General features: G+C 47.3%; 1 protein-coding gene across 2 annotated transcripts; it reads right to left on the reverse strand.

Moving 5' to 3' along the window:
- Window positions 1-1751: 1751 nt before the first annotated feature.
- On the reverse strand, window positions 1752-25824 carry MOB3A (MOB kinase activator 3A). 2 transcript variants are annotated; one of them, XM_074939201.1, is made up of 4 exons: window positions 25704-25824; window positions 9581-10152; window positions 3818-4020; window positions 1752-2759 (listed from the first exon to the last, which is right to left on the reverse strand). In XM_074939201.1, the coding sequence occupies exons 2-4, from the start codon at window positions 9996-9998 to the stop codon at window positions 2730-2732; spliced, it is 651 nt and encodes a 216-aa protein (XP_074795302.1). In that variant the 5' UTR covers window positions 9999-10152; window positions 25704-25824; the 3' UTR covers window positions 1752-2729. The 2 variants fall into 2 exon arrangements, with proteins under 2 accessions (XP_074795302.1, XP_074795301.1); XM_074939200.1 differs by having other exon boundaries at window positions 25670-25806.
- Between the last annotated feature and the right edge of the window lie 1852 nt (window positions 25825-27676).

Here is a 27676-nt window from a genome sequence, read left to right on the forward strand (position 1 = left end):
CCATCTACACCAGTAGCTCATTCTGTTCCACTCAGTGACCCCATACTATGACAGAAAGCAGTATTGGGAGCCGACCTCCACCATGAAACGTGGCCTCATGCACTGAAACTTGTTCATGCCCTCCTGTTCGAGAGCCCATGAACTACAGATATAGAAGCACAAGCCAGTTTTACATGACCATGCGCTCCACCACCATGCAAAAATAGGAAATGTATCTGCATAAGTTAGGTACAGCCCCTCAGGCTCCTGGCAGGTTGATAATGCAGCTCATTTCTCCAGGAATATTAGACCAGAGGAAGGATGGCCCAGGGGTAAGGGCATTAGGTTAGTACTTTCAAGACCTGTGTTCGATTCCTGCCTCCAACCCACAATGCCTTGTGTGACCTTGGGCAAGTCACTTAGTCTTGCTGTGCCTCAGGTGCCCATCTGTATAACAGGGATGATAGCGCTGCCTCCCTGGCAGGGAGGGTAAATACATTAATAAGGGTGAGGTGCTCAGCTAGTAACGAGGGCCAGGAAGAGAGATGCTTTTTAGAAAGGCTAGGAAACGGCAGCCACCCCACCCACCTACCCTGTCCTCACGCTGGTGGCATTTCAAGATTATTTCTTGATACAAAACATTTTTTTGGTGGTCTGTCCAAAGAACTTCTAACAGGGAGAAGCTGTTCGCAATCAGCACCCAACACATAAATACAACATAATTTATTGTGTCTGTTTCACAGAATGATAGTGGTATGTGTTAGAAACAGCGTCCAGGGCACGGTACGAGATGTGACTCACATAAGTACAAAGACTCAGACCACAGGATTGTTTCCTTAGAGGAAAGTGGCTAGTGGTAGCAACTTGGTCACTGCTCACAAAAAAAAAACCCTTATTTTTGCAACCCCCCACCCTTCACCCCAAATCCAAGGCAGCCCCTCCTTTATCACACAGAGAAATCAGTGTTCTGAAGTCTCTGCATTTGGGAGTTACAGGCCAAAGTTAACCCCCCTGCAGGTAGTATGCAGGCCAGCGGACTGTGGCTCTGCACAAGAAACTTTGTCCATTAAGGTAGCTGGCTGGGAGAAAAGGATTGGCAAATGGTGTTCAGGAAGAGAGGGGCGGAGGACACTTACAGAATTTAGAGAGTACCAAGCCAGGGCCAGTAAATGAAGTCCAGGGCAGTGCAACACCTGCAGAGTTCCCACACCCTGACTAGCACTACGATTTATCTGGGGATAGTGGTGGTGGTGGTGGGGGGGGGACTAAACAAGTGATTTGGTTTCTGGAGTAGCAGAACTTGGCTTCTCTTCGATACTCCAGCTAAAACTGACAGAGGGCTTCCATCGCCAAGTGGAGATGCATCTCACATGGTTCTGCAGCAGACAAGGATGGGCCAAATGCAGTCACTCACCCAAGGTGAGGCCTATCCAGTACATACCCCTCCCTCCGAGCTGTAGCAGTCTTTGCTTGGCTCAAGATGGAGAATTGCACTCTGGGACCTGGAGGCCTCATTACAGGAAAAGGTGACCTCAATTTGCTTCATTTTAAATCAGATTAGCTCTAGACTTTGGGCTTCAAGAAAAAACTTGCCCAAGCTGCAGCCCTTGGACAGGCTAAATGCTGGTGTGCCTGGAAAAAACTCCACTAGCTTCTGTACCAGCAGCCTTCCCTGGTCCCACCCCCCATATCTCCTTTCAGTAGGAAAAGCAAAAGTATTTTAACTCCCTCCTCCCCCTTAAGCCCCCCCCCCCATGAATAGAACCTACAGCTAGGTGGAGAGAGACCTAAAAGTGGATGTAACAGGAAAGTCAGGTGAAATCTATCCAAGTAGATTAGTTCCCCAGCATAGACAGCACCCTAATATAGCAACTCTACCCTCAACACAATGTGTTTTGAAAGGTGAAAACCTTAGTATTCTCCGGCTTTAGAACTAGGAGACAGGCCTTGGTGAGCAATGATCTCAAAAGATTAGCAGAGAAATAAACAGAGTGAGATTAGCATCTATTTCCCCAAGCAGTGAAAGGTGTGGTCTAGCTGTGAAGTCAGAGAAAGGAACAGAAGACATTTTCAGAGAGAAAGGCCTAATCGTGGAGTGAAAGGCAGTTAGATACAAGGGCTGGAGAAGTATGGAAGGAGCCAAGTCTATATGCACATTTAAGTTATAATTAATTCTCAGCTAGTGGAATAGCTGCAGGGTCTGCAGTGTCCCGCCAAGAGGCCTTAACAAAGCACTTCCTACCCTACCTTCAGGATGCAGGTGAGCCTTCCTCCCCCACACACTTGGGCACTGAGTATATAGTATAGCCAGTGTCATGCACCACTATGGTCTCAAGGCCAACTCCATACCCTGGCTATGTTGAAAGCCAGTCCATCTTAAAAAACATTTGAAGCAACAAAGTCTGTGGTCTGACCAGGCTTAGTTAGGGCCACCCACCAAGGCAGCCAGTGAGATGAAACTTCAGGTGGTTTTGGTCATAATGCTTATTCCCCCTCTAAAAAAAACACTGACTAAAAATGATGTATTTCCATCTAGTGGCAAACAATTACAGAAATTACCATAAAAACTAGTTATCTAAGGCATCTTTAAAAAAATATTTCTGCAGTCTCCATTTTAACTTGAAAGCTGAATAAAAATAGATTTCTATGAAAGGTCTCTGATTGTCCCTTGAGCGGCATCTCCGTTGCAGTGAAGGGGTTCAGCAGTCCTGAGGAGGCTTGGCCTGGGTGAGGGCAAGAAGGTCCAAAGCTCAGTGGCACATCCGGGAGGTCATTTCCTTCTATCAAAGGACACACAAGACAGGGAAGTTAGTGGTAAGAAGCACAATGCCCAGGCAAGAGAAATTTCCGTAGGAAAGGCTCGAAGTTTGGAACATTGTTTCCATAGCATCATTAATTAAAAAAAACCAAACAAAACAAAAAAAAAAACAGCATTCCAGTTTGAACACTCACATGGGGTAGAAATTCAGTGTCACCTTTAACCTCTGCCCTCATATTCCTATTCACTGACAGGCAGGAGACCTCCTCAGCTGCCCCACCAGATTTAAATCTGTCTGGCTACATACAGCTATAGAATAACCATCATCCACCATCCCAGACTAATGCAAATACCGAGTACTTCTATGGCACTTTGCATCCTCCACACTCTTTATGAAGTTGGTGAGCATCGCTGTGCTCATTTTACAGAAGGGGAAATAAAAACCGGGGAGGTGATTGGGGAGGTGATTTAGCATGAGCACACACGCACTCCAAGTCACACAGCTCGTCACCGACAACTGGGACTAGGACCAAGGGCTCATGACTTGTGACCAGCATCCGACCACACTGCCTTTCTGTCACGTGCAGCAATGTGCTAGCAATACAGTGATAAGGCATCGGGGTAGATCCTTGGACTTCAATTGCAACTTTGCTGGCAGGGGTGCACGGCTCCTGAACTGAGGAACTGCAGATGCATGTGACTCAGCCATGGACCAGACAGTGGGGAGTGATGGTGGTGGGAGAAAAGATAAAATGGCAGCCTGAAGCACAAGGAGGTGACTGGGCAGAATCTACAAACGTGGCAGGTTCCCTCTCTGTGGGTGTAATGGCCCTGCTCCGCTGCATGGGTTACCATGGGATCTGGGCCAAAATTGAAGAGGGCAAGGTAAGAACAGGTTTTTGAGCTGTAAAGGGAGGGGGAATGGAAGAGGTACGATGGAGTTTCAGTCACCCTCTTCAGAGCTCAGAATCTCTCAAACTGAATCCAACGATCAGGGACTGGGAGTCAGAATCCCAGAGTTCTGTTTGAGACCACCACTCCGTGGCCATTCATAGCTATAATCCAGCCAAATTCACTCACCAGAGGTTCTAACTCCTTGGTGTCTATTAGATTGAACTCTTTCACAAAATAGTAAAAGTGCTTGTAGCAGGTGTTCACGTGGGCCTCTGACCCCATATGGCTGATCCTGTCAAAATGGTGGATGTAGACGTGAACAAAGACCCGGAAGAGCCTGGATAGAATCTTCTTCACTACCTGAAGGAAGTTCTTGGGGAACGGAGTACCTGCAAGAAGACATACAAGCACCATGATTTATTGAAATGCACTTTCCCCAGGACCACGGTGCCATGCAGTCTTCCTAAAGCATAAAAAGAAACAGTCCAGTGTGTATTGAAGTGATGCAAGAACAGTTTCCTCTGGAGTAATTCACAGACTGCATTCCATCCTATCTAAATTTTGGACCAGTTTTTCCAAAATTGATGTTATTAACCTATGCTATTGGGTCCTGCATTAATTGATGCTACTGTGTGAGAGACCTGAATACAAACTAGATTAGTGCACATATAGATTTCCATCTGCAGTTTCAATTTGATATAGTTTCCTTCAGTTCCTGTTGGGACATTTTAACAAAAATTATGCAGACACTAGACCACCATACTCCACTCTAGAAGTGACTGCATTCTGGGAGGAGTGGCTCCTATATATAGTTTATTAAAGTTGACAAACCCTTTGGGATCCTTCAGGTTAACAAGAGTTAAAATTATGATAATACTACGCTCAGTCATTTATAGGCCCCTTTTCACATTCGACATTTGGTTTGTGTGTTTTTCATTCTAACAACTACATTTGCAATCTACAATACAGTAGTTTTGATCAGCTGGTCTTCCTAGTAATAACAAAATGACTTGAGTTTAAAGTCTACATAGATACCTCCTCCTTGTATGTGGAGAAGCAAAGAGGTGAAGGGTATTTGTTAAATACCCTTCTTCCCCTGCCCGCAAGTGTTCTGCATGAAATTAATTTTCAGTCTGTGTTAAGTTAGTGAATCTGGTATTATAAGCAAAGCTAGAAAACGCTAAACAAGACAGAAAACTCCCCTGATGGTGTAAGCTTCCCCCTCTAAATGAAACAGATGTTCCAGCAATCACTCAGTCCAAAAGAGGTCCTTGCTGAAGAACCCTATATAAAGGGACCACACCCCAGAACCTCCTGTGGTTACCCAGATGAACACACAGCAAGGATTTTGGCAATTGATACAGGTACTGTTGTAGGTTCCCAAAGAGAAGGTGGTTTACGGTCTTATTCTCTCCCCGAATGTCACCACATTTAAGTATTGTCGTTCTGTGTGTGCAGATGGGGTCTGAGTAATGGTGGACACTTTCTGCACACAATCAGATTGCTCCTTTTCATTAGCGCTTTGATAAGGATAGCTTGGCATTCTCTATATACACCGAGCGGTAGCGCAGGAGTGGATGGGATCCTGCGGGATCTCAAGTGGATAACCAGCTCCTACTCCCCTGTCCCATTTGTTAGTTGGTCTCCCACACAAACACCCACGCAGCTGTCATCCGGTTCTACTTCATTTGGCAGAACCGTGACCATGTGCTGCCTGACCAGACAGGGCAAACAGGTTTCGTTATCAAATCAGGCACTAGGACAAAGGGTCAGGGAACTATTATTTTTTCTTCCTTGTGCAACATCCCCTCTCCTCCACTGCTTGCTTCCCCTCCCCCAGCGCAGACCTTTCATCACCCAGACTATCCGAGAGCTGAACTGAATTGCCTTAGGCCAGTAGTTTTTAAACTTTTTTTCTGGCGACCCAGTTGAAGAAAATTGTTGATGCCCGCAACCCAACGGAGCAGGGGATGAGGGGTTTGGGAGGGGCTCAGCGGGTTGGGGTGCGGGGTGAGGGCTGTAGGGTGGGCCAAGAATGAGGGGTTCAGGGTGTGTGAGGGCTCAGGGCTGGGGGTTGGGGTGCAGGGGGGTCAGGGCTCTGGTCTAGGGGGTGCAGGCTCTGGGGTGGAGCTGGGGATGAGGGGTTTGGGGTGCAGGAAGGGACTCTGAGTTTGGTGGGGGGCTCAGGGCTGGGCCAGGGGATTGGGGCGCAGGGTTGGGGCTTAAATTGGGCTGCTCCTGGTCAGCAGCGCAGTGGGGTTGCTAAGGCAGGCTTCCTGCCTGTCCTGGCACCGCAGGCCGCACTGCGCCCCGGAAGCAGCCAGCAGCAGGTCCGGCTCCTAGGCAGAGGTGCGCAAGTGGCTCTGCGTGGCTTTCATCTGCAGGCACTGCCCCCCCACCTCCCATTGGCTGGTTACTGGCCAATGGGAGTGCAGAGCCGGTGCTCAGGGCAGGGGCAGCGCGTGGAGCCCCATGCCCCCCTCGCCTACGAGCCAGACCGCAGCTGGCCGCTTCCGGGGTGCAGCGCGGTGTCAGAAAATATAGGAACTAGCCTGCCTTAGCCAGGCAGCACCGCCAACGGGACTTTTAACGGCCCGGTCGGTGGTGCTGACCAGCGCTGCTGCGACCCAGCGCCTTCCATTCCGCGACCCAGTACTGGGTCGCAATCCGCAGTTTGAAAACCACTGCCTTAGGGCTTTGCCTGAAAGATCACCTGGGGTCATTCACAGCAGCAGAAGGCTGACACTACGCCAAAAGCTGAGCAAGCCTCTGCTCCAGCACACAATCACGTGCAAACTCAAGGAGCAAGGGCTGAATTACACTTGTCCAAGATGCCCTGTATTCAGCCCCAGACTGCTGAGAGAGCTTTCAGAAAGGTCCATTATTTCACAAGCTGCAAGAGATGGAGACAAAAGGTTTATACCATACCAGAGAGAAGCTGAAGTCTCAGAGCTCCATGGGTATAAAGCATTAGGCCAACACTTGAAAGGCTAAATTTAGGAGCAGAGCATCTCTTGTTCTCATTGACTACAATGGGACCTGTGGCGGTCAACACTGCTGAGAGTCAGCCCACTTGTTTAGATGCATAAATATAGCTTCATGAGCCTATTTTTTGGCACCCAAGTTTGCACATTTTGGGCTCCAAATCTTGTTTACACCAAGGCCTCTTTAAACTCCTCCGGCAGCATAAGAGGGACATAGGTTACCATTACACACACTCTAGAGCCTCTTGATACTGACAGAGAGGTGTGAAGGAGCCTTCTTAGTACAAATGAGAATAAGGCCCTCTGGCCTTCGTTTTTAAGCAATGGGAGGTTGAAAGAGATCATAGCTGGAAATAAAAGAAGAGACACACCTCATTCTGATCACAAACAACTCCTGAACCACCCAACCAGCCACATGTAACTTGGCACAGGTCTGCAGGCAAAAAAGGGCTCAGCCAATAAGACGTGTCTTGCACCAGAGTATTAAGTCAGTAAGTGCAGGCACTTATGGGCTGCTCTAGGGAGTAAAAAGCATCACTGATTGGAGCCCTATGGTGAAAACACCCTGCATGACCAATCCCAAAGGCTTGGGACTGTTGTCAGAAACATCTCAGTTATTGCAATGGTCCATAAGGAGAGAGAAGAATCCCTCAGGTGACCAAGTCCCAGGGCAGGTATGAACTGGAATCAACACCTTGAATTGCAGCCAGAAGCAAGTGTAGTTCACAGAGCATGGGCATGATGTGCTCATCACTCAGATCTGCTCCACTAAGCTGATGGGCCACCACATTCTGTACTGTGCTTCTGAATGGTCCTGAAGTACAGCAGGCGAACCTGGATTACTGCAGCACAGTCTACCTGAGAGGGTAAGGTCACAACTCTCTAGTCCACATAGCCCAAGACTGCAAACCTCTTCTGCAAGTCATGGACATTTTCCTTCACTAGATGGGACAGCCATAACTTCAGAAATTTTGCAAGCTGTTTTCTGCTGTCAACCAGCAGCTCCATCTTCTCAACCAGGTGTCAGTCAGAATGGATGTATTTTAAAATTCTGTTATCTCAACCTGGCAGTCCTAAAAATACTTTGGCAGAATGAGTAAGATTTTCCAAGAGCCATGAACCCCATACACAGAAGTCAATCTTGAGGGAGCCAACCAAGAACCTTCAGCAACAAAAATACAAGGCCCTACTACATGAGCTAAAGAATAAGCTTTTAGTAGCAAGTTGCAGGCAATTGCCATCGAGACTAGCCATGGAGGCACAATCACATGCCCTAAAGCCAGGTATTGTACAGGCACCGGTCCTAAACTACTGTTCAGAATGAGAAACCAAGTCCAGCAGCCCAACCTCTGTAGTGTGGAGTGACTCCTCCCGTTCTCACAGCAGCCACATAATCTTTGATGTGCCGTGTGAGTATTCCAAGAGCACCCTCTGACTTGGAGTGCCTCGCCTGAAACAATTTAGGCCTAATTTTCCAGAAGTACTAAGCATCCATCACTCTACCAGAAATCTATGGTAACTGCAGGTACTTGGCACTTCTTTAAAAAAAGAAAAAAAAAAAAAAAAAAAAAGAGTTAGGCCTGACAGTGTCCCAGGCTGGGCGTGAAGGTATCCAAAATCAGTGGCCACTTTCAAGAGTTTGCAGCCCTCTGCAAATTGCCAGTCAGTACTAGAGGAAGTAATTCACCTATCATCTCAAGGATCTCTGCAATATCCAATGCCATAAACTAGTGGTTTTCAATCTTTTCTCATTTGCAGACCCCTAAAACAATTCAAATGGAGGTCCAGACCCGTTTGGAAATCTTAGACATAGTCTGCAGAACCCCCAGAGGTCTGTGAACCCCATGTTGAAAACCACTGTCATAAAACAAGTGCCTACTGGAAAAGGAACAGGGAAATAGAAGGGGCAAGAGATTGTACTGGTGGATAAAAGTAGATTTTTCTGAAAAAGAAATTGGTTATTTTTTATTTTGTTATTTAAATTAGAATAAGTTTTTCTTTTTAAAAATAAACTTGTTTAAAATGAAATCTGAATTTAACAGAAAAATTATAATCTCTTAAAACATTTAAATAAAATATAAATATGCTGAATCCCTGAGCTTCTAATCACAAACTCTGAGTTAAAAGCTGCTTTTCTACATAAAGAAAGATGGGGAAACTTTTGAGGTCAAGCTTTACCAATGTGGCACAACAGGTCATGTGCTGTATTAAGAGCTTGATCCTGTGGAGGACCGAGGACCTGTGCCACTGGGTGCAAGAGACTGTCAAAGTCATCACAGGGGCTGGGACCCTGCTTCCAACACTGTATCTCATCAGGGTCATCCACTGAGCCACCTGGATGATCTCATACTCCTATTTTATAGCTTCTCCCCACCTGACCTCAGTTCTCAAATTATGAGTATTTATGACTCCACCCAGCATGGAAACTTCCTCTCCGGCTCATGAAAAAACAGTGAAGTTTGTGTATCCAAAACATTTAAGGTAGTTTTGTTTAATAAAAATGAATATTATATGCCATTGTGTGTTCAATTAAATTCCAGTTATGATCCTAGTGCAGCTTGCCACAAATCGTGACCAATAAGTTAATTATGTTGTAAATAAGCAACATATTCACCATTTTCTAACGTACTAAAACTGTACAAATAATAAGAATCTGAAAATATTAAGCAATATAATTGCTTAAATAAATGTATAGAGTTAGTGTACCCTCCTATGTAGCAAAAAGATGTACCAAATCTAGCGTAAACACTCTATTTAGTTGTAAATTGACATGTTTTAATGGTTATATCAACCAATGAGAATGCACCTCTCTTTAGAAAACAAAGGAAGTACCGATGGAAAAAGTTCCTTAACACGGATTATTTAACTCAAGGTTTTCTGTTTGGTGATGTAAATTGCTCTGATTTAAATCAATTTATCTTATGTCAGTCCAATTAATTTCCCCACAAATCAGAACTGAACTTACCAACATTGGTGGGAAAAATGTCCTCATTGTTGATCTGCACCTCAATCCAGTCCATCAAGAGGTTCAAGTACTTGGGAGCTGATAGGGCAGTGGGTTTCCGGTACTTGTGCTCGTCCTGCCACCTGTACTCGTACTTGGGTCCCCCAGACATGATCGGACAGGACTGTTCTGTGCAATAGTCACTGATGGTGCCGTAGATCAGATTGATGCGATTGAAGAAGTCCACCACATGCACCGCCACCCAGTCATTCTGTTCCTCACCAGATGGCAGCTGGACGGCCAGCTTCAAGTCCAGCCCTGCATTGAGAGAGGCTTGAGCCCTCTTGTGCAGCTCAAACCGCTGCGTCCCAGGCTCAAACTTGCGTTTGGGCCGAAAGGTTTTGTCCTTATTGAACACTTGCTTTAAAGGGTTGGACATTTTTCTTCTTTTTTCCTCTTCTCTTTTGCAAGTCTTCAGTGAAGACAGCTAGAGACACAAGGCTGCTGGACAGTTTCCAATGGCAAGGTTGTAAGGGCCTCTATCTTCACAGAAATACCTCTGAGCTCCTCTGGCTCTCCAAGTACCTTCTAATCTGCAACACAGAGAATTTACAGTAGTTAGATGGTCAGCTTTTTCAACAAGAAACTTTGTTCAGAAGGAGTGAATTTGTTTGAATGCCTTAGGGGGAAGGTATGGACATACACTTCAAACTCAGAACTGAAACAAAAGCCAAATATGCTTCGTTTCCCCCTACCCTCTCCTCTTAGGACTAGGTTTCTTTAAGGGAAGTGTAAAAGGTAGAAGAGTGAGGGTCAAGTTCTCAAAGAGGTTCCTCATTCAGCCGCTGTCACTGTAAGGAAAGTGTTGCAGATCAGGTCTTCAATTACTTCTACACAAAACATTAAGTGAGAGAAGGTTTATACCCAGTTTGCCAAGTTACTGTGGGTGAAGAAGCAGATTATTACTGTTATTACTATAAGACACCAAGACTCTACCACTATGATAGCAAGGTAGCTACATTGTTTTATGAAAACATTCAGAAACTGGCACTGCATTATTTTGCTACTAGGCAGAAATGAGCAAAATAGTAGCCACAACAGCTGTGTCCATGGACTTATAGCGAGGAGATTGGTTTCAGGCTGGCTCCTCAACAAAGGCTAAACTCTAACACCCTTAAAGACATTGGGGAGTACTGACTCCAGAAGCAATCTCATTAAAATCACTGGGACCACGCTCTACATTAGCCAGGGTATCAGAATCTGACCCCGAATGACGGGATTCCTCTTGTGAAACAGACACGTGATTTTTGGTGTTGTAATGTGGAAGGTGCTGACCAGCCCCACAAAGACAGGCCATTTTAAGTCAGCCTGCAACAGAAGCATTGCGTAGCTCCACAGTGGTTCTTGGAGACATTAGCCATCTGAGGAGAGCTGGCTGCTCATATGGTGCTAGAGCATCTGCTACACTGCATTAAGGAGAACGAAGAACACAAACACTTTCCTAATGTTACTTTCCCGTGTAAGTAATGGCCATCATTGCCTGAGGTTTTTACAGTTGTGTAATGGGAGGAGAAATGGCCCTGAGACGCTATTAAGACGTGTTCCACACTACAAAAATACACGAGAACCCCATGGCTAACAACCCATGTTGCCAGCAATCCATGAAGTTCAGTTCTGGAGCCGTGCCACATGTTCACAAAGTCACCCCGACGAGAAAGGAGGGGGCAGGGTGCCCACATCCACCCACCCACCCACCCCCATTTTTGAGTTGGTACCAACTCAAAATTCCAGCCAGGTTCATTGAGAGAGTCACTCATGATCAAATGAGCCTGGCCCAGTTGAAACCAAGTGAAGCTCTGCGCTTTTGACCAAGTTTTGCCTTGGGAATGTGTACCCTGCACAAACCAATACTGAGAGGTGTTTGCATGAACCCCTGGAGCTACTGATATTTGCTTGACTAGTTTAAGACCAACAGTGAAGGGCCAAGGATATAGGGAAAAAATAAAGCTTAAGATGCATTTTGATATCACAAAGAAAAATTTTGAAAGTCGTAACAAGAGGGGACACTGACAGCAAAATGCAGCGAGACAGTAGCTATGGTTAGCAAGAGCCGAGTCATACCCTCACCACATCCTGCAACAAAATGCTTCACTTCTTCTATGAAGCGGAAACACAAGGGGCTGTGCCCATTCAGCTTAGATGCACTATTGATCTCACATAATTCTTCTGTAACATATCCAAAACAGAGGCAAAAATACCTAACAATGTAAAGGGCAGGTTCACGGTCTGAAGCCACTTCCAGGAGGAAATCAGTTCCAGAGAAATAGCAGCATGCACGATTTCCTCACTTTGGAGTCTCAAAGGAAAGCTGTACTACTGCACGAGTATTAACGGTATACTCCTTTGGTTCCAGGCTCCAGCCAAACACAAGAAAGAGGCCTTTGAATGTTCTGACTCTGCTCTCATTTACCTTGTCTTTACACCATAGTAATCCCATTGACTTCAGTCGAGTCACTCAGTTATGCTGGTATTATGTGTAATGGGCCTTTTTATTTACTTCCCATAAGAAGGTTTTGGCTGGCAAGTAATTAAAGGCCACACATAGGTCTCTGCTCATTACCAGCACAGCAGGGGGCATGGCAGGAGAGGATTGAAATGAACTACCAAAACCATATGGAGAAGCACTCTCAAGGCCTGTCCACACTTTGCCAGTGGAGTGGACACTAAGAATTTTCTAAGAGTAATTGTCACAGGAAGTTTCATAAAAGCCAACCCAGACCTACAGAGAGGGAGTTTTCACAGCTGAGGAACTAGTTAGCAAAAAAACCACAAACAAACAAAAAAAAAAAAAAACACCCCAACTTTTTTTTTTTTTTTTTAAAATAGGCAGCATTACTTGGGTAACTAAGCCCTTATATGTTTCAGGTTTTGATTTGTTTTTTTTAAAGGGGATGTAAAACTTGTGAAAGTTCCACGAGTCACCTCCCTGGAAACTGAAGCCCTCTAAGCAAACCTCAGCATGGGTAGAAGCTGGACAAGCTTCCCTGTATCGCAGTCCTGACCTCTGAAACTCAGGGCTTAGAGTGAAGATTAGTCTCCATGGCCCATGCAATTCTTGGCTTTCCTGCTACAACTGCCAAGGCGCTCAGGTGTGGGGGTGGTTTGTGATGCAGCCGTGTCCAAGAATGCCAGTCAAAAGAGGGCAATGACTTTTGGTCAAATCTAACCTGGGCTGGATTACAGCAAGTGACTGCAGAGTAAGGTTTGGTCTCCTCCAATCTCTTGAGACATCTGTGCACCTGGCTTATATTTTTATATATAACCAAAGTTTTAACTCTCACTTTTCCTGCGTCCAGAGTTTGAAGAAGTGCCTCCTTTTCACTGAGGAATCATTAGCATATTTAACAAGAAGTATACAGCCAGCTCTTCAGCTGGTATAAATCAGTATGGCTCCATTGACGGTATCTGCCAATTTACACCAGCTAGGGATCTGGCCCTATAATTTCTAAGGCTAGCACGGGAGCACAGTGAACAGTATTCAGGGATGTTGCGTTACATTAGCACTGCAATTTTCTTTCCACAAATAGTTTCCTCTTCCTATTGCACATGATCCGTAAGACTACATGATAAACTTGCTACTGTGATCAGCCACACATTAAATAAAATTAGCAGCAGCCTTAAGAGTTTAAGATATTAGCAAAATGGAAACTTCAGCTGAAGTACAGCAGGATGTAACGCATTCAGCTATGGTTCTGACATCTAACTTGGTTAAGAAAAATGCAGCTATGGGCAATATCTGGCTCTGGAAAACGTAAGACATACAGGTTCTGTGGCTGACCAAAGCAGCATCTGACATGAGTTGAAAGAGGATATAAAATGGTGATCGTAAGTTTTTTCTTCTTCCACCCTCCCCACACAAGTCACAGCTCAAACAGCAGTAAAACACAGAACAGAAAGGAAAGATCACTAGGGGTTAGGATTTGTGCGAGGGTGACTTGCAATTCAGCTGAACCGATGATTGGCAAGAAGCAGAAAGTATGCTTTGCGGCCAGTGCTGCTTTTCTCCCCGGCTTCTTTTTCATCCAAAGGTTACTCCCACCCAGAAGTCCACACCACTGGCTATCAAGTAGGAGTATCCCCACTAGTCTCACAAGAGCATGTTAGTAACACAGCAACTTCCTGTACCATGGAGGACAAAACTTCTGTCTCTGGAGGAATAGTCCTACCTTTATATCCAGGGATATGAGATCAGCTCCATGCTGATGATGGGTCACTGTTATAAAACAAACGAGCAATGAACGATGGGAGAAAATGAATCTCCCAGAAACTTTGATAACTATTACACAATCTTCAACCAATGGCAGATGCTGCTTTGGTCAGCCACAGAATCCGTACGTCTTCTATTTTCTCAGAGCCAGATATTTATTGGGAAAGGGGAAGTGTGGGGAGAGATTTAAAAGACTCGAGGCCATAGTGATGAGGAAAAGCACTTGTTAAAAAATTTTAGGCCCAATTTTCTTCTCACTTATGCAGTGGAAGTCAGGAGTCACTTCACTTAAGTCAGTGGGAGTTACAGGGGGGTAAAATTGATATGAGAGAATAACTTTCAGTACTGCCTTATTCTAAAATATGTTTCTAACTGAGAGAGCATGCAAAGCATATTTCACTAGTTTCCCATTACTTCTTTCCCTGTCATTTTCTCCAAGCTGGGCAAGAGTGTGTTTGTGTGGCAAACAATCACCATTTTCTGTCGACTTAAAAACATAAGAATGGCCCTACTGGGTCAGACCAAAGGTCCATCTAGCCCAGTATCCAGTCTTCCAACAGTGGCCAATGCCAGGTGCCCCAGAGGGAATGAACAGAACAGGTAATCATCAAGCGATCCATCCCCTGTCGCTCATTCTTGTATGAGGAGAGATCCACCCCGCTGCTCATTCCCAGCTTCTGGCAAACAGAGCCTAGGGACACCATTCCTGCCCATCCTGGCTAACAGCCATTGATGGAGCTATCCTCCACGAATGTATCTAGTTCTTTTTTGAACCCTGTTATGGTCTTGGCCTTCACAACATCCTCTGGCAAGGAGTTCCACAGGTTGACTGTGCGTTCTGTGAAGAAATAGTTAAATACTTCCTTTTACTTGTTTTAAGCCTGCTGCCTATTAATTTCATTTGGTGACCCCTAGTTCTTGTGTTATGAGAAGTAGTAAACACTTCCTTAACTACTTTCTCTACACCAGTCATGATTTTATAGACCTCAATCATATCTCCCCTTAGCAGTCTCTTTTCCCAGCTGAAAAGTCCTAGTCTTATTAATCTCTCCTCATATGGAAGCCGTTCCATACCCCTAATCATTTTTGTTGCCCTTTTCTGAACCTTTTCCAATTCCAATATATCTTTTTTTGAGATGGAGCAACCACATCTGCACGCAGTATTCAAGATGTGGGCGTACCATGGATCTATATAGAGGCAACACAGTATTTCCTGTCCTGTTATCTATACCTTTCTTAATTATTCCCAGCATTCTGTTTGCTTTGACTACCGCCACACATTGAGTGGATGTTTTCAGAGAACTATCCACAATGACTCTAAGATCTCTTTCTTCAGCAGTAACAGCTAATTTAGACCCCATCATTTTATATGTATAGTTGGGATTATGCTTTCCAACATGCATTTGCATTTATCAACATTAAATTTCATCTGCCATTTCGTTGCCCAGTCACCCAATTTTGAGAGATCCTTTTGTAGCTCTTCACAGTTTGCCCGGGTCTTAACTATCTTTAGTAATTTTGTATCATGGACTGTCATCATGACTTGTCAATAGCAAACATTCATGCCACATCTGAATACACAGATTACACTGTAGAAAATACCTCTTCCATTTTAAAAAGGGAATGAGGTATCTCTAGCCAACCTCTCCCCACGACTAAGAAAACTCAGGAAGTTATTCCCTCTCCCCCACAATCCTCTTTCAGAAAACCTACGCGTACACAGAGATGACTTCTCTGCATAGAGTCTTTATTTTCTTCAGTTCCTGAAACACCATCCAGAGTGACATGCAGTGCCATCTTCCAATCCTCACACAGGATTTACTTTAGGGCTTTAACAAGTGCCAGAATAAATGCAATCAACAGATTAAAACCAGCAGGTTCCTATCTGCATTTTCCGGCTCCTCAAATTATACTGTTTGTGATAGTTTGTTGGGCCTGCTGTACAACCTTATACCAGTGTTTCCAAAGGCCAAAGTTTAAAGCTTCTTCATTTAAAAAGAAGTATTTCATGTGGTGCCTGTAGTGCCAGCTAGATTGTGGGTTGCAGATAGGGAGGGGTCAGAAACATATGCAGCCACTTCCTTGCCAAGTGACCCGACAGCTTAGGCAGCTCACATCCTGCTGCCTTACTCATGTGAAAACCCTGCAAGTAAATCCTGGTGAGTAATACATTTACAGTACATGTTTCCTTTCACAGAAGCTACTCCGCTGTACTAAGAAACAATAATATTGTAGGATTTATTTTAACATTTATACAAGACCCACACATGGACTAGGTTATATGCTTCTGATCATTCTACAGCATTGTGGTAAATTTCCCAACCAGGCAAACCAAGACCAGATTTTTCACAGCTCTTCCAGAGGGATGACTGAGACAGAAGGAAGTCAAAACACTGTTTGCAAAGCTGTACTGATCATGGTAGTGAATGAACAAAAATACACATAAGTGTGTCATGGCAACTTCAAACTGTCAGGGTGGATGGGGAAAAAGGCATTTCAGGGTAGACAATAATAATTGGTCGAAGGAGAGAGATTTTTCAAATATTTTAAAGTTAGAACAAGAGGAAGCTTGAAAAGGTTACTGGTAGTTTTAGTTAGATGCCAAACTAGACACCAAGGCCAACATTTGCAAGAGTGGCCAGGGTCACTGGATGTCCAATTTGACAAACCCTGGGCTTGATCTTCCAGAGGCGCTGAGCACTCAACGCCAGATACAGTCAATAAGAGCTGCCACTGCTCAGTCCTTCTAGTAAACTGACCCAAGGGGAGATTGTAGTTAGGCACCTAGAACAGAGGCTTCTCTCTCACACACACCCACCAGCCATTTTAAAAAATTTAACCCAATTAATACTTTCTGCATGAAGACTGCATGTGGTTTTTGTGATAGTCTGCTCAAGGGATAAAATATCGGTCTCATTTCTCCGCTGTATGAGTATGCTGAGCAGAGAGGAAGTCCTGAAACTGCTCTTTGGAATGGGTTTAAAATAAAATAAAAAGTACACACATGAAAAATTAGCATAACCGTAAGGATGCACTTGAAAAAAAATACACAAATACACAGTAGGAAACCCCTGCTGGTAATATCTCACCTTAAGTGATCACTCTCGTTACAGTGTGTATGGTAACACCCATTGTTTCATGTTCTCTAGGGACATAAATCTCCCCACTGTATTTTCCACTGAATGCATCCAATGAAGTGAGCTGTAGCTCATGAAAGCTTATGCTCAAATAAAAGTCAGTCTAAGATGCCACAAGTCCTCCTTTTCTTTTAGTCACAAAATGAAGAGTACACCAGATCAATGGAGTGTCAAAATTGCCAGGCAGAAAGCATGTAAAAATTGTGTAGTCTGACCATTCATAGCTCTTCTTGAGCAACATCTCTGCTTAGATTAATTTCCTGTCTGGCAGGGATTCAGTCACCTACTTTTAATTGGAGATCTCCAGCATTTTCCTATAAAACTGCTCAGTCTGCTTTTGTTTCTATTTTAGTAAAAACATTCATATGGTATATCCAAATTCTTTAAAAAAAAAAAAAAAAGACTGTCCTAATATTATATTGGCAGTAATCTTTAAGACATTAACAGAAGCCATGTCTTTCCTTTCCAAGGCAGCATCAAGATACTAACAGCAGTTTACAGACATGTTGCTAATGCATGTAAGAGCTAGAGAAGTTCTCACTGGTAGCCTTGTACGGTCCCAAACATTACTGCTTTCAGTTTCCTCATGTATCTTGCTGGAGACAATCCGAAGTATCTGCTCTGGAGGGCAAAAGAGCACTAGGTACATTAAAAAATTAAAAAGTTTTGGAGAGCTTTTGAAAGTGTTATACTGAAAACACACAGCAGAATTTCTACCTGTATAACCCCTGCTGATCCCAGCCCAGATGCATACATCTAACAAAAGAGAGTGTTTATGCCTTCGTTCAATGGGACAACTTCCTAGGTTTTCCTTTCATCGATCTGGTTTCTGAGAGGCATTAATGACAAATATAATGAAGCCATTTTGAAACACAGATCTCTAATCATCAGTCCTAAGGATTAAACAAATAGCCCTTTCATAATCAGTCCAGAACAAGTTCCAGGATTGTACTACTTGTCTCCCCGCCCTCTCTTTGCAATGCGAGTTCAGCGATTTAAATCTGAGCAATGTTGTCTCGGACATTTCTAAGCAAGAACTCATGCAAGCCACATGCTTATTCTGGGGTTTCCAAGGAAGAGCCTTGGTCAGGATCAGGGCAGTCCATTTTCATGCCTTTAAACCACAAGAATGCAGAACTGACCCAGCTGAACGTAAGAGGAAGCAGTACCATATTGCATAAAATAATCATACTGAGCTTTAATTTGTGTTTTTCTTCCCCCCCTGAAAGGCGACCAAATAACAATGTATTCAAACTATTTTTTAAAATCTATTTAGTTTTGGTAATAGCAAGGGGAAGGGGAAAAAAAGTCAGATCTGACCAATTAACCCATAGAGGGGCTAGGAGGACTACTAGTAACTAACACCCTGTGGCAGAACTTCATAGCTGCACACTGTAGCGAAGAGCAACAGCTTCAGAAAACCCCATCAGAAGAATAAATGCAATTTATCAGCATTTAGATCTAGCATGAATGGACAGTAGGAATCCCATCAAATAATAATTCAGTGTTAAGCTATCAAAAGTGCGGGAGAAGAGACAAGACAGTTCATGGGACGGTAATGAGACAGCACATCCATTCAATTCTAAATTCCTGGCTTGAATCCAGACCAGGCTGACAGTAATCAAAGCAATTACAATCTGGTGTATGTTGAGTGGTCTATGTGAAATGAGCTGGGTGAGGTCTCAGCTCAGTTATTAGCACAACAGGTTTCACGTCACAAATTGGTACCCTCAGAAGAGAGGGTAAGGACAGAATGGTCCATGGGGACTGGACTGTCAGGTGTGACAGCATAAGGCAGGGGTGGGCAAACTATAGCCCGGGGGCAGGATCCGGCCCGCCAGTCATTTTAATCCGTCCCTTGAGCTCCTGCTGGGGAGCGGGGTCTGGAGCTTGCCCTGCTCCAGCAGGAAAGCAGGGTCAGGGGGCGCTCCTAGAAGCAGTGGCATGTCCCCTCCTCCGGCTCCTACGCATATGGGCAGCCAGGGGGCTCTGCTCTGCCTGCTGCCCCCGCCCCAAGCACTGCCCCTGCAGCTCCCATTGGCCGGGAACCACGGCCAATGGGTGCTGCAGGAGCAGCGCCTGTGAATGGGGCAGTGCGCAGCAGAGCCACCTGGCTACGCCTCCACATAGGAGCCGGAGGGGGGACATGCTGCTGCTTCCAGGAGCTGCTTGATGTAAGCGCTGCTCGGAGCCTGCACCCCTGAGCCACCCCGCCATTCCCCAACCCCAGCCCTGATCCCCCTCCTGCCCTCTGAACCCCTTGGTCCCAGCCCAGAGCACCCTCCTGCACCCCAAACCCCTCATCCTCAGCCCCACCCCAGAGCCTGCACCTCCAGCTAGAGCCCTCCCCCGACATTTCTCCAATCCCCTGCCTCAGCCCTGATCCCCCGCTCACCCTCTGAACTCCTCATTTCTGGCCCTACCCTGGAGCCCACACCCCCAGCCAGAGCCCTCACCCCCTCCCACACCCCAACCTCATGAATATTCATGGCCCGCCATACAATTTCTATACTCAGATGTGGCCCTCGGACCAAAAAGTTTGCCCACCCCTGGCATAAGGGGAAGCTTGTACTTCCACCACTCAGGCTGTCCCCCTCCAGTGGTGGGCAGAGAAAGTAATTCAGTCTCCAGGGTGTTCAATTTGGTGACCAAAGATGATCCCAGTGCCACAGGACGAGCCACATTTCCTGCCTTTAAGGGAAGATTTTTCAAAAGGCACAAAAGGACTTAAAATGGACCTTTGAAAGTCTCCCCCTAACATCACAAAGTTATGATTGCTCACACTGCAATTGTTATTTATTTAAGGCCAAGTAGAAAGAGGATTTTTTTAAAGTGACCTTTGTTTCCTTTAGATAGACACAGAAGTCCCTTGCTGAGGCTTTTGGAAGGTATAACTCCCTTTATGTGTAAGAATGCTCTGTGCACAGTGACTGGGACACGACTGCATGTGAAGGCAGAGCTGATTGGCTTTTAGCTTCATAGATGCTGAATAAAACTGACGAGCTGGTTCATGACTCCAGAAGCTATTCTAGGTTCACTGTGTAGACATGTATTTCTAGGGCAAGCTGCAGCAGGCAGGTGGCTTCCTGTACAATAAGAATGATTTTTTTTTTTCTCTTAAAGGTATGACGACACCGCTTTTCAAAAAGTTCTGTGCAGCAACAATGCCTCTTCTCCTTCAGCCTGGCTTAGTCCCCGACTGAAGGGATTTAAGAGGAAAGAAAATAATGTCAGAGCAGCCCATTTATTCCTAGTGATATGAATCACTCTGCACTGTCCTTGCAAAAAGGGAAACAGCAAAGTAGTATCTACCTAATGTTTTTTTCTTCAAAAAAAAAAAAAAAAGAATAAAATGAACTTGGCTGACACTTCTCCAGTGTAAAATTCTCATTCTACGCTGGTCTAATCAACACAATGCTTCGGACTATGTGGAGAGCCAGACTATATTACAAGTTCAAACATTGTGAATGTCAATGGAGTGGAACCAGGGTTATGGGAAATTCTACAAGAGTTTCCTTAGCAGACACCAGGCTCAGAATGAAAGGCTGGCTTTGAGCCTCACCTCTCTCTCTCTCTCTCATGTTAATATAATGCTTTTGATGCCAAAGCAGTAGGGTTCATGTCTCCATAACAGAGAGTTGTGAAGCCAGCCCTTCTCCTTGCCCTTTAGAACTAGGTGTGGCAGTGATCATATGCATTAGCCCAGTGGTTTTCAACCTGTTGGGTCCACAGACCCCTGGAGATATGCAGACTATGTCTAAGATTTCAAAGGGGGTCTGCACCGCCATTTGAAATTTTTTTAGGGGTCCGCAAACGAAAAAAAGGTTGAAAACCACTGCATTAACCTTTCTCATCTGCCTGGTGACAAGTAACAGGCCTTAAGTAGGGTGACCAGATAGCAACTGTGAAAAAATGGAACAGGGGGTGCGGGTGGGGGGGTAATAGGCACCTATATAAGAAAAAGTTCCAAAAAAACAGGACTGTCCCTTTAAAAAGGGACATCTGGTCACCCTAGCCTTAAGGGGATCTCAGGCTTTGCAGCAGTGAAGAGCTGAAGATTGTCTATCATACAGTTTGACATGAAAAAAGTCCCCCAAAACAGTAGCACCAGCGGGAAAGTTTTTGTGAAAATTTCCGAGTGTAAACAAGGCTGCAGTAGACCACATGTTGCTTTCTGCTTATGGGAGAAGCTCCATTTTTGTGACCGATACTCCATTGCCTCACATCTAAGGCCCAATTCCCATGTATTTTATTCCTGCATTTGGAACAGAGAAGAATTAAAGGTGTCTTTCAGACATCTTGCACTCCGTGTATTCTAAAGCCAGATGGGTCTTGCCCAACTCTGATTAAGTCAGAGCAGCTTTGGGGCAGCTCTAGATTATGCTGTGCTTCTGTGCTGCCCTATGAGCTCTGTGGGGGAAAATAGCCACAGTGCAGCACACTCTAGCCACACACACACACACCCCCCCACCCACCACTTTACCCCCCTCTGTTAGGGGCTAGATGCAGGGATGATGTAGAGCCCTTACGCCAACTCTACTCCAGACAGCGAGGCTACCTGCACAAGAGGTATTCGTGGGACTCTATTTAGGCCCACTTAAAGCCCTCTTTATGCTGCCAGAGTGGTGTAAAAGGATTTTAGCGTTTGCCAATGTACAGTGTAGTTACACCACTGCAAACCTATCATTTAAATGCTCTGCACTTGTGCAAAGTAGGGCTTACATTGTTATTGCTTAATTTAGTACACCACTGTAAGGTCTGCCTTGGTAAGATGGGTGCAGCACATCCTAGTGATGTCTGCATTGTGGATTTACACCATTTTAACTAACTTGATATAGTTCTTACTGTAGACAAGCCCTGAGGGAACTGAGAATCCAGCACTTACTGCAGCCGTGTATATCTTTGCAAAGCAAGAACCACTATTCCAGTTTGGCTGCCTTTTACACCCACTTTGCACAGGTGTAAGTAGCTGCACAAGGTGCAAGGCAGTGGAGACTCAGGCCTCTTATCTCCAGTCCATAGGCTCAGAAGCCAGAGCAGCAGCATGATTTCCAAAACACTCAACTTAAGACAGAGCCACTGTATGCTCCTCTGCTGCAGCTCTGAAGACTTAACTATGCATCCCTTTGCAAAGTAGAAAGAGTTCTTATGGCCTCCATTGTGCCTGTTCTTTCTAGTGGATTGTTCCCCCAACAGGCCCCTAATCCACCTCAGACACATTAAAAGAAATCAGATTCAACCAAGAGTCCGCTATCATTTCCATCATGAATAAGGTGATTCTTTTAACACAGCAGCAGCTCCAGCAGGAGGTACAGACACAACTGAAAACAAAAGCCACAGATGTCCCATGGAGACAGAGTTATCTAGAGAACAGAAGGTAAACACCCAGCCTAAGGTGCATTCTTTAGTGAAAGCATTAGCTGGATATCACAAATTTCTAAAATAATCTCCTAAACCTCCAACAAAGCTGGTTATGAATTCACTAATTACCAGTTACAGCAGCATCTATGGCACAAGTATCACAAAATGCATCACTGTCTTATAAGACAAATTAATCTTCTTGAAAGTCTGGGATTTATTTTCAGGAGTACAGAACTTGGGATCATTGCAGAAATGGATACAACTATAGACAGGAGTGTATACTTCCACCACTAACAAGGATAACTTTTTTCTCTGTATACTGTTGCCATAGAAATCTCTGGCCTGATTAATGGAGAAGTTTTTCTGTAGTTACAAAATAGTGGCTATATCAGCACAGCACAGATTTCCTTGAAACGGCACAAGCCAGGCAAACAAGTTTCTGTGAGGTACTCCACATCTGTTCTAAATGTTTGGGGATAAGCCCCAGGTCAGAAGGGAGGAATCAATGTCAGGGAGCCAAATGGGCTCTAGAAAGCATCTGGAAAAGATATTTCTGTACTAGTAGATAGCACAAGCCAGTTACGGAACAAGTTTATGACAGACATCACTAAAAGTGAGTAGGTTTGAGGTGAGTTATGGTACAAGCAGGGAGTGAGGATTCGGAGTTCTATTCCCAACTCTGGCATGAAGTCAGTCACTTACGATCTGATTTCCAAGTGCGATGGAATGGCTTCCTGTTCAGATCTGCTTACTGGTATTATGCCTGGATCCGGACATAGCTTTTCAGTGCAAGCCAAGAATCACCAGCTGGGATTGGAGCCCCTCCAAAGTACAAAAGGCAGATCCCAAACCAATTTGGCAGGAATTTAGACTTGGCACTTTTTTATTACTTTAAAGGTTTGCAACTCCTCACAACCAAGTAGGAGATGGATTCGCTTTCTGTTTTATTAATCTACTAAGATATGGTATTTACAGTATCCAAGAAACTGGTTAATAAACAAGATAGAGCCTGAAACTTGCACAAGGAAGAAGAAAGACAGGGTGCGTGCAGCAACTAGGTCCATCATAAAGAAAAACAGATGGTCAGGGGAATTTTATCTTACAATAAAAATCCCCCTTTCTCTGAAACTTGGCAGAGAAGACATCACAGCCTGGAATGAAGCTTTTCAACACATTGCCTTCTTCACCCCATTCAAGAGAAAGGCAACAGAGCATGCCTTGTCCCAAATTTCTTTGCTGGACAGTGGAGGACACCCCCTCAGCCCCTCAAGCTTTGAGAAACCCTTTAGCCTAGAGATCCCATACCACATCCAGCAAGAATTTTCTTTGGAGGTGGTTAATACCTGCCTTTAAGTTGGCAGGAGCAATCACTTACGGTCACATATACGTTAGGAGTGCTTTACTGGTACAGCTAAACCAGTATACTAGAGTGGCAAAGCCCTCCTATCACAGACACAGCTTATACTGGCAAACCTGTGCTTTTCCTAGTGTAACCACCTCTACACTAGGGGCTTCTGCTTACACAGCTACGTAGGTGACGGATCACACTTCTTCGTACACCTAACTGACCCAGCTGTGCAGGCAGAAGCCCCTAGGGTACGTTTAAATACTGTTGGCTCTCAAGGCCTACAGCCACAATTGGCTCAAACAAGGAGAACCTAACTTCAGTGCACTTACCCCTACTGCTACTTATCCTCCAGGTACCTGCGTGCAGATGGGAATTATTCACCCTCCCCCACCCACTTCCTCGAGACAGGACAGTAATGCAGCCCACCCCGCCCACTTCCCTTCCTGGCAGACCTGTGAGCCAGAGCCTATTCTTGCTCCCCAAAAAAGGGGATTGCTCAAAAGTTCAAACACTGGCAGCTCTTGGCTATCCCACCCCGCCCGCCCAGTGAAGTCCCAGCAGAGCAACCCCCAGCCCATCTTGGGCAGCACTGACCCCTGGGGGCTTTGCACACAGAAAGGTTAAATCCTTCCCCCAGCCATCAGGACTCCCCTGCTTCCCCTTTCCAGACTCCTCACCCCCCCCCACAACACCTCCCAGCCCCTCATCACCCTCTCCAGGATCCTCCCAGCTCCTTCTCCCCAGACTCCTCACCCCCCCAGCTCCCCATCACCACCCCCCAGCTCCCCATTACTCCCCTCCAGCCCCTTCTCCCCACACTCCTCACCCCCCCAGCTCCCCATCACCACCCCCCAGCTCCTTCTCCCCACACTCCTCACCCCCCCAACTCCCCATCACCACCCCCCAGCTCCTTCTCCCCACACTCCTCACCCCCCCAGCTCCCCATCACCACCCCCCAGCTCCTTCTCCCCACACTCCTCACCCCCCCAGCTCCCCATCACCACCCCCCAGCTCCTTCTCCCCACACTCCTCACCCCCCCAGCTCCCCATCACCACCCCCCAGCTCCTTCTCCCCACACTCCTCACCCCCCAGCTCCCCAACACCTCCCCCCAGCTCCCCATTACTCCCCTCCAGCCCTTTCTCCCCACACTCCTCACGCCCCAGCTCCCCATTACTCCCCTCCAGCCCCTTCTCCCCACACTCCTCACGCCCCAGCTCCCCATTACTCCCCTCCAGCCCCTTCTCCCCACACTCCTCACGCCCCAGCTCCCCATTACTCCCCTCCAGCCCCTTCTCCCCACACTCCTCACCCCCCCAACTCCCCATCACCACCCCCCAGCTCCTTCTCCCCACACTCCTCACCCCCCCAGCTCCCCATCACCACCCCCCAGCTCCTTCTCCCCACACTCCTCACCCCCCCAGCTCCCCATCACCACCCCCCAGCTCCTTCTCCCCACACTCCTCACCCCCCCAGCTCCCCATCACCACCCCCCAGCTCCTTCTCCCCACACTCCTCACCCCCCAGCTCCCCAACACCTCCCCCCAGCTCCCCATTACTCCCCTCCAGCCCTTTCTCCCCACACTCCTCACGCCCCAGCTCCCCATTACTCCCCTCCAGCCCCTTCTCCCCACACTCCTCACGCCCCAGCTCCCCATCACCACCCCCCAGCTCCCCATTACTCCCCTCCAGCCCTTTCTCCCCACACTCCTCACGCCCCAGCTCCCCATTACTCCCCTCCAGCCCCTTCTCCCCACACTCCTCACCCCCCAGCTGCCCATCACCACCTCCAGCTCCCCATTACTCCCCTCCAGCCCCCCCAGTCCCTTGTCCCCAGACTCCTCGCTACCTCCCTCCAGGCCCCTCTGCCAAGCCCCCTCTTTCAGCTCCCAGGAGGAGCCCCCCCCCAGAGGTCCCCTCCCAACCTCCACTCAGAGCCCCCCCCCCATTATCCCTCCGCCGAGACCCCAGCCTCCCCAACCCCATTACCGCTCCCACCTTCCGTATTATCCCTCCGCCGAGACCCCCGCACCTGTCCCCGGCGGAGGGGTCACCGTCCCGCTCTCTCCTTCGGCTCTCGGTAACTTTCCGGCACTCGCCTCCGCCGCGCGCACACCACTCCCCTGCCCGGCTCCGCGCGCCCGGCCGGCCCTACTTCCTCTTAAAGGGACCGGGCCGCCCCACTCGCCTCTGCGCCCGCGGGCTCCTCCCCCTGCTGCTGCCGGGGCGTGGAGCCGGGCGGCCCCCTCTGGGGGGCAGCTGACCGCCTCCAGCTCGGGAGGCCGCAGCTACTGGATCCCCCCTGGCCTGCCCTGCCCTGCCCCACTCCCCATGTCACCCCCTTTCCTCACGCTCTGTGCCCCTTCCCCGGGCAGCCCCCTGTGCGGGGATCCCCCTGCCCTCCTCTCCTGGGTGATGGCCAGGGGGGTCCCTTTGGGGTCACCCCCGAGCTGGCCCGAGGCCCCCCCCCCCGATGCAGGGCCAACCCAAGCCCTCCCTGCCTCCCACCCACAACTGGGCCAGGCTGAGGTCCCCTCCCCCCCGGTGCCCAGAGCCAGCCCCATCCCCCCCCCCGCCACCGCCATCCCCCCCCCACACGCGTGGGGCCGCCCGGGGCCCCCCCTCTCTCCCCTGCATGTGGGGCAGGTCGACAGGCCTGAGCTGCTGTCCCTAGCCCTCCCTCCAGCACAGGGCTGGCGCTGACTCTTGCCCCCCAACCCCCGGCACATTCCTCCGCACCTCGCTAGGGGTCCCACGGGCCCACCCCACTCTTTTGTCAAGACTGTGCCTTTGTCCCGTTTGCTCTTGTCAGCTGACGATCAGTTGACAGGAACAAATGGGACAAACGACCAGTTTTGTCAAAAAAGTCGGGACGGCCAGGACAGGGCCTAAAAACAGGACCGTCCCCGCCAAAACGGGACGTATGGTTACCCTACCCTGGGGTGCAATCGCGTCGCAGACCCTCGCTGCATTGCAAAGGGGTGCAATCGCCTCGCTTTTCTCATGGAGGACGACATGGCGTGAAACCCTTGCCATGCCGGGTGGTGCCCCACCAATGCAACATTGTGACATTGTCACTGCAGTGTCTGGGGCCTTGGATAAACTCACCAAGGTGGCGCCTGGAGGAAAGAATCCAAGCAGCTCCTGTGTTCATTCCAAATCCCTAACTGCACTGCTAATCCAGGAGGAGAAGGGGTGTGTGTGGAAGTTTTTAGGAGATTTTCAGCATTGTATATCATCTTCTGTGAAACAATCTCACAAGGCTCAGTAAAGATCCTGGTCCACATTCTAATTTAGCTGTAAACCTGATGACTCCAGTGCATTGGGATTTGCACCAGTGTCACTGAAATCTGAATCTGGTCTTGTCTACCCTAGGAAGGGTTTGCCAATATAGCTATGCCCCAGTATAACTATTCCGACAAACTCTCCTAGTGGAGACGCAGCTTATAAGAGCAAAAGAGTTCCTTTGCTTATACCAGGTTTCAGAGTAGCAGCCGTGAGTTCCCTAAATGTAATAAAGTATTCCAGCAAACGGACTTTTTTGCCTACACTGGGACTTTAGCTGGCTTAGCTATGTCAATTAGCAGTGTGATTTTTTCACACTCTTAACCAAAATAACTATTGCTGGCATAATTTCTAAATGCAGACCAGGCCTCTGTCCTTCTAAGACACAGGTGGGCAAACTTTTTGGCCTGAGGGCCACATCGGGGTTGCAAAACTGTATGGAGGGCCAGGTAGGGAAGGCTGTGCCTCCCCAAACAGCCTGGCCCCCGCCCCCTATCCAACCCCTCCCACTTCCCCTCCCCCCTGTCTGCCCCCCCCAGAACCCCTGACCCATCCAATCTCCCCCTGCTCCTTGTCCCCTGACCACCTCCTCCCGAGACTCCCCCGACCCTAACCATTCCCCCGGGACCCCAACCCCTATCCAACCCTCCCGCTCCCTGTCCCCTGACTGCCCCGACCCCTATCCACACCCCTGCTCCCCAGGATCCCACCACCTATCCA

Source organism: Natator depressus, chromosome 25, assembly GCF_965152275.1.
Source record: "Natator depressus isolate rNatDep1 chromosome 25, rNatDep2.hap1, whole genome shotgun sequence".
Taxonomy (NCBI): Eukaryota; Metazoa; Chordata; order Testudines; family Cheloniidae; genus Natator; species Natator depressus.

What these genes read in the sequence shown, in the direction of transcription:
- MOB3A (XM_074939201.1), bottom strand. Translation starts at nt 9,998, where the DNA reads ATGTCCAACCCTTTAAAGCAAGTGTTCAATAAGGACAAAACCTTTCGG. An exon ending in CATTTTTCCCACCAATGTTG is followed by an intron (nt 4,021 to 9,580) that starts GTAAGTTCAGTT and finishes GTCTTCTTGCAG; the next exon opens with GTACTCCGTTCCCCAAGAAC. An exon ending in CCAAGGAGTTAGAACCTCTG is followed by an intron (nt 2,760 to 3,817) that starts GTGAGTGAATTT and finishes GTCCTTTGATAG; the next exon opens with AAGGAAATGACCTCCCGGAT.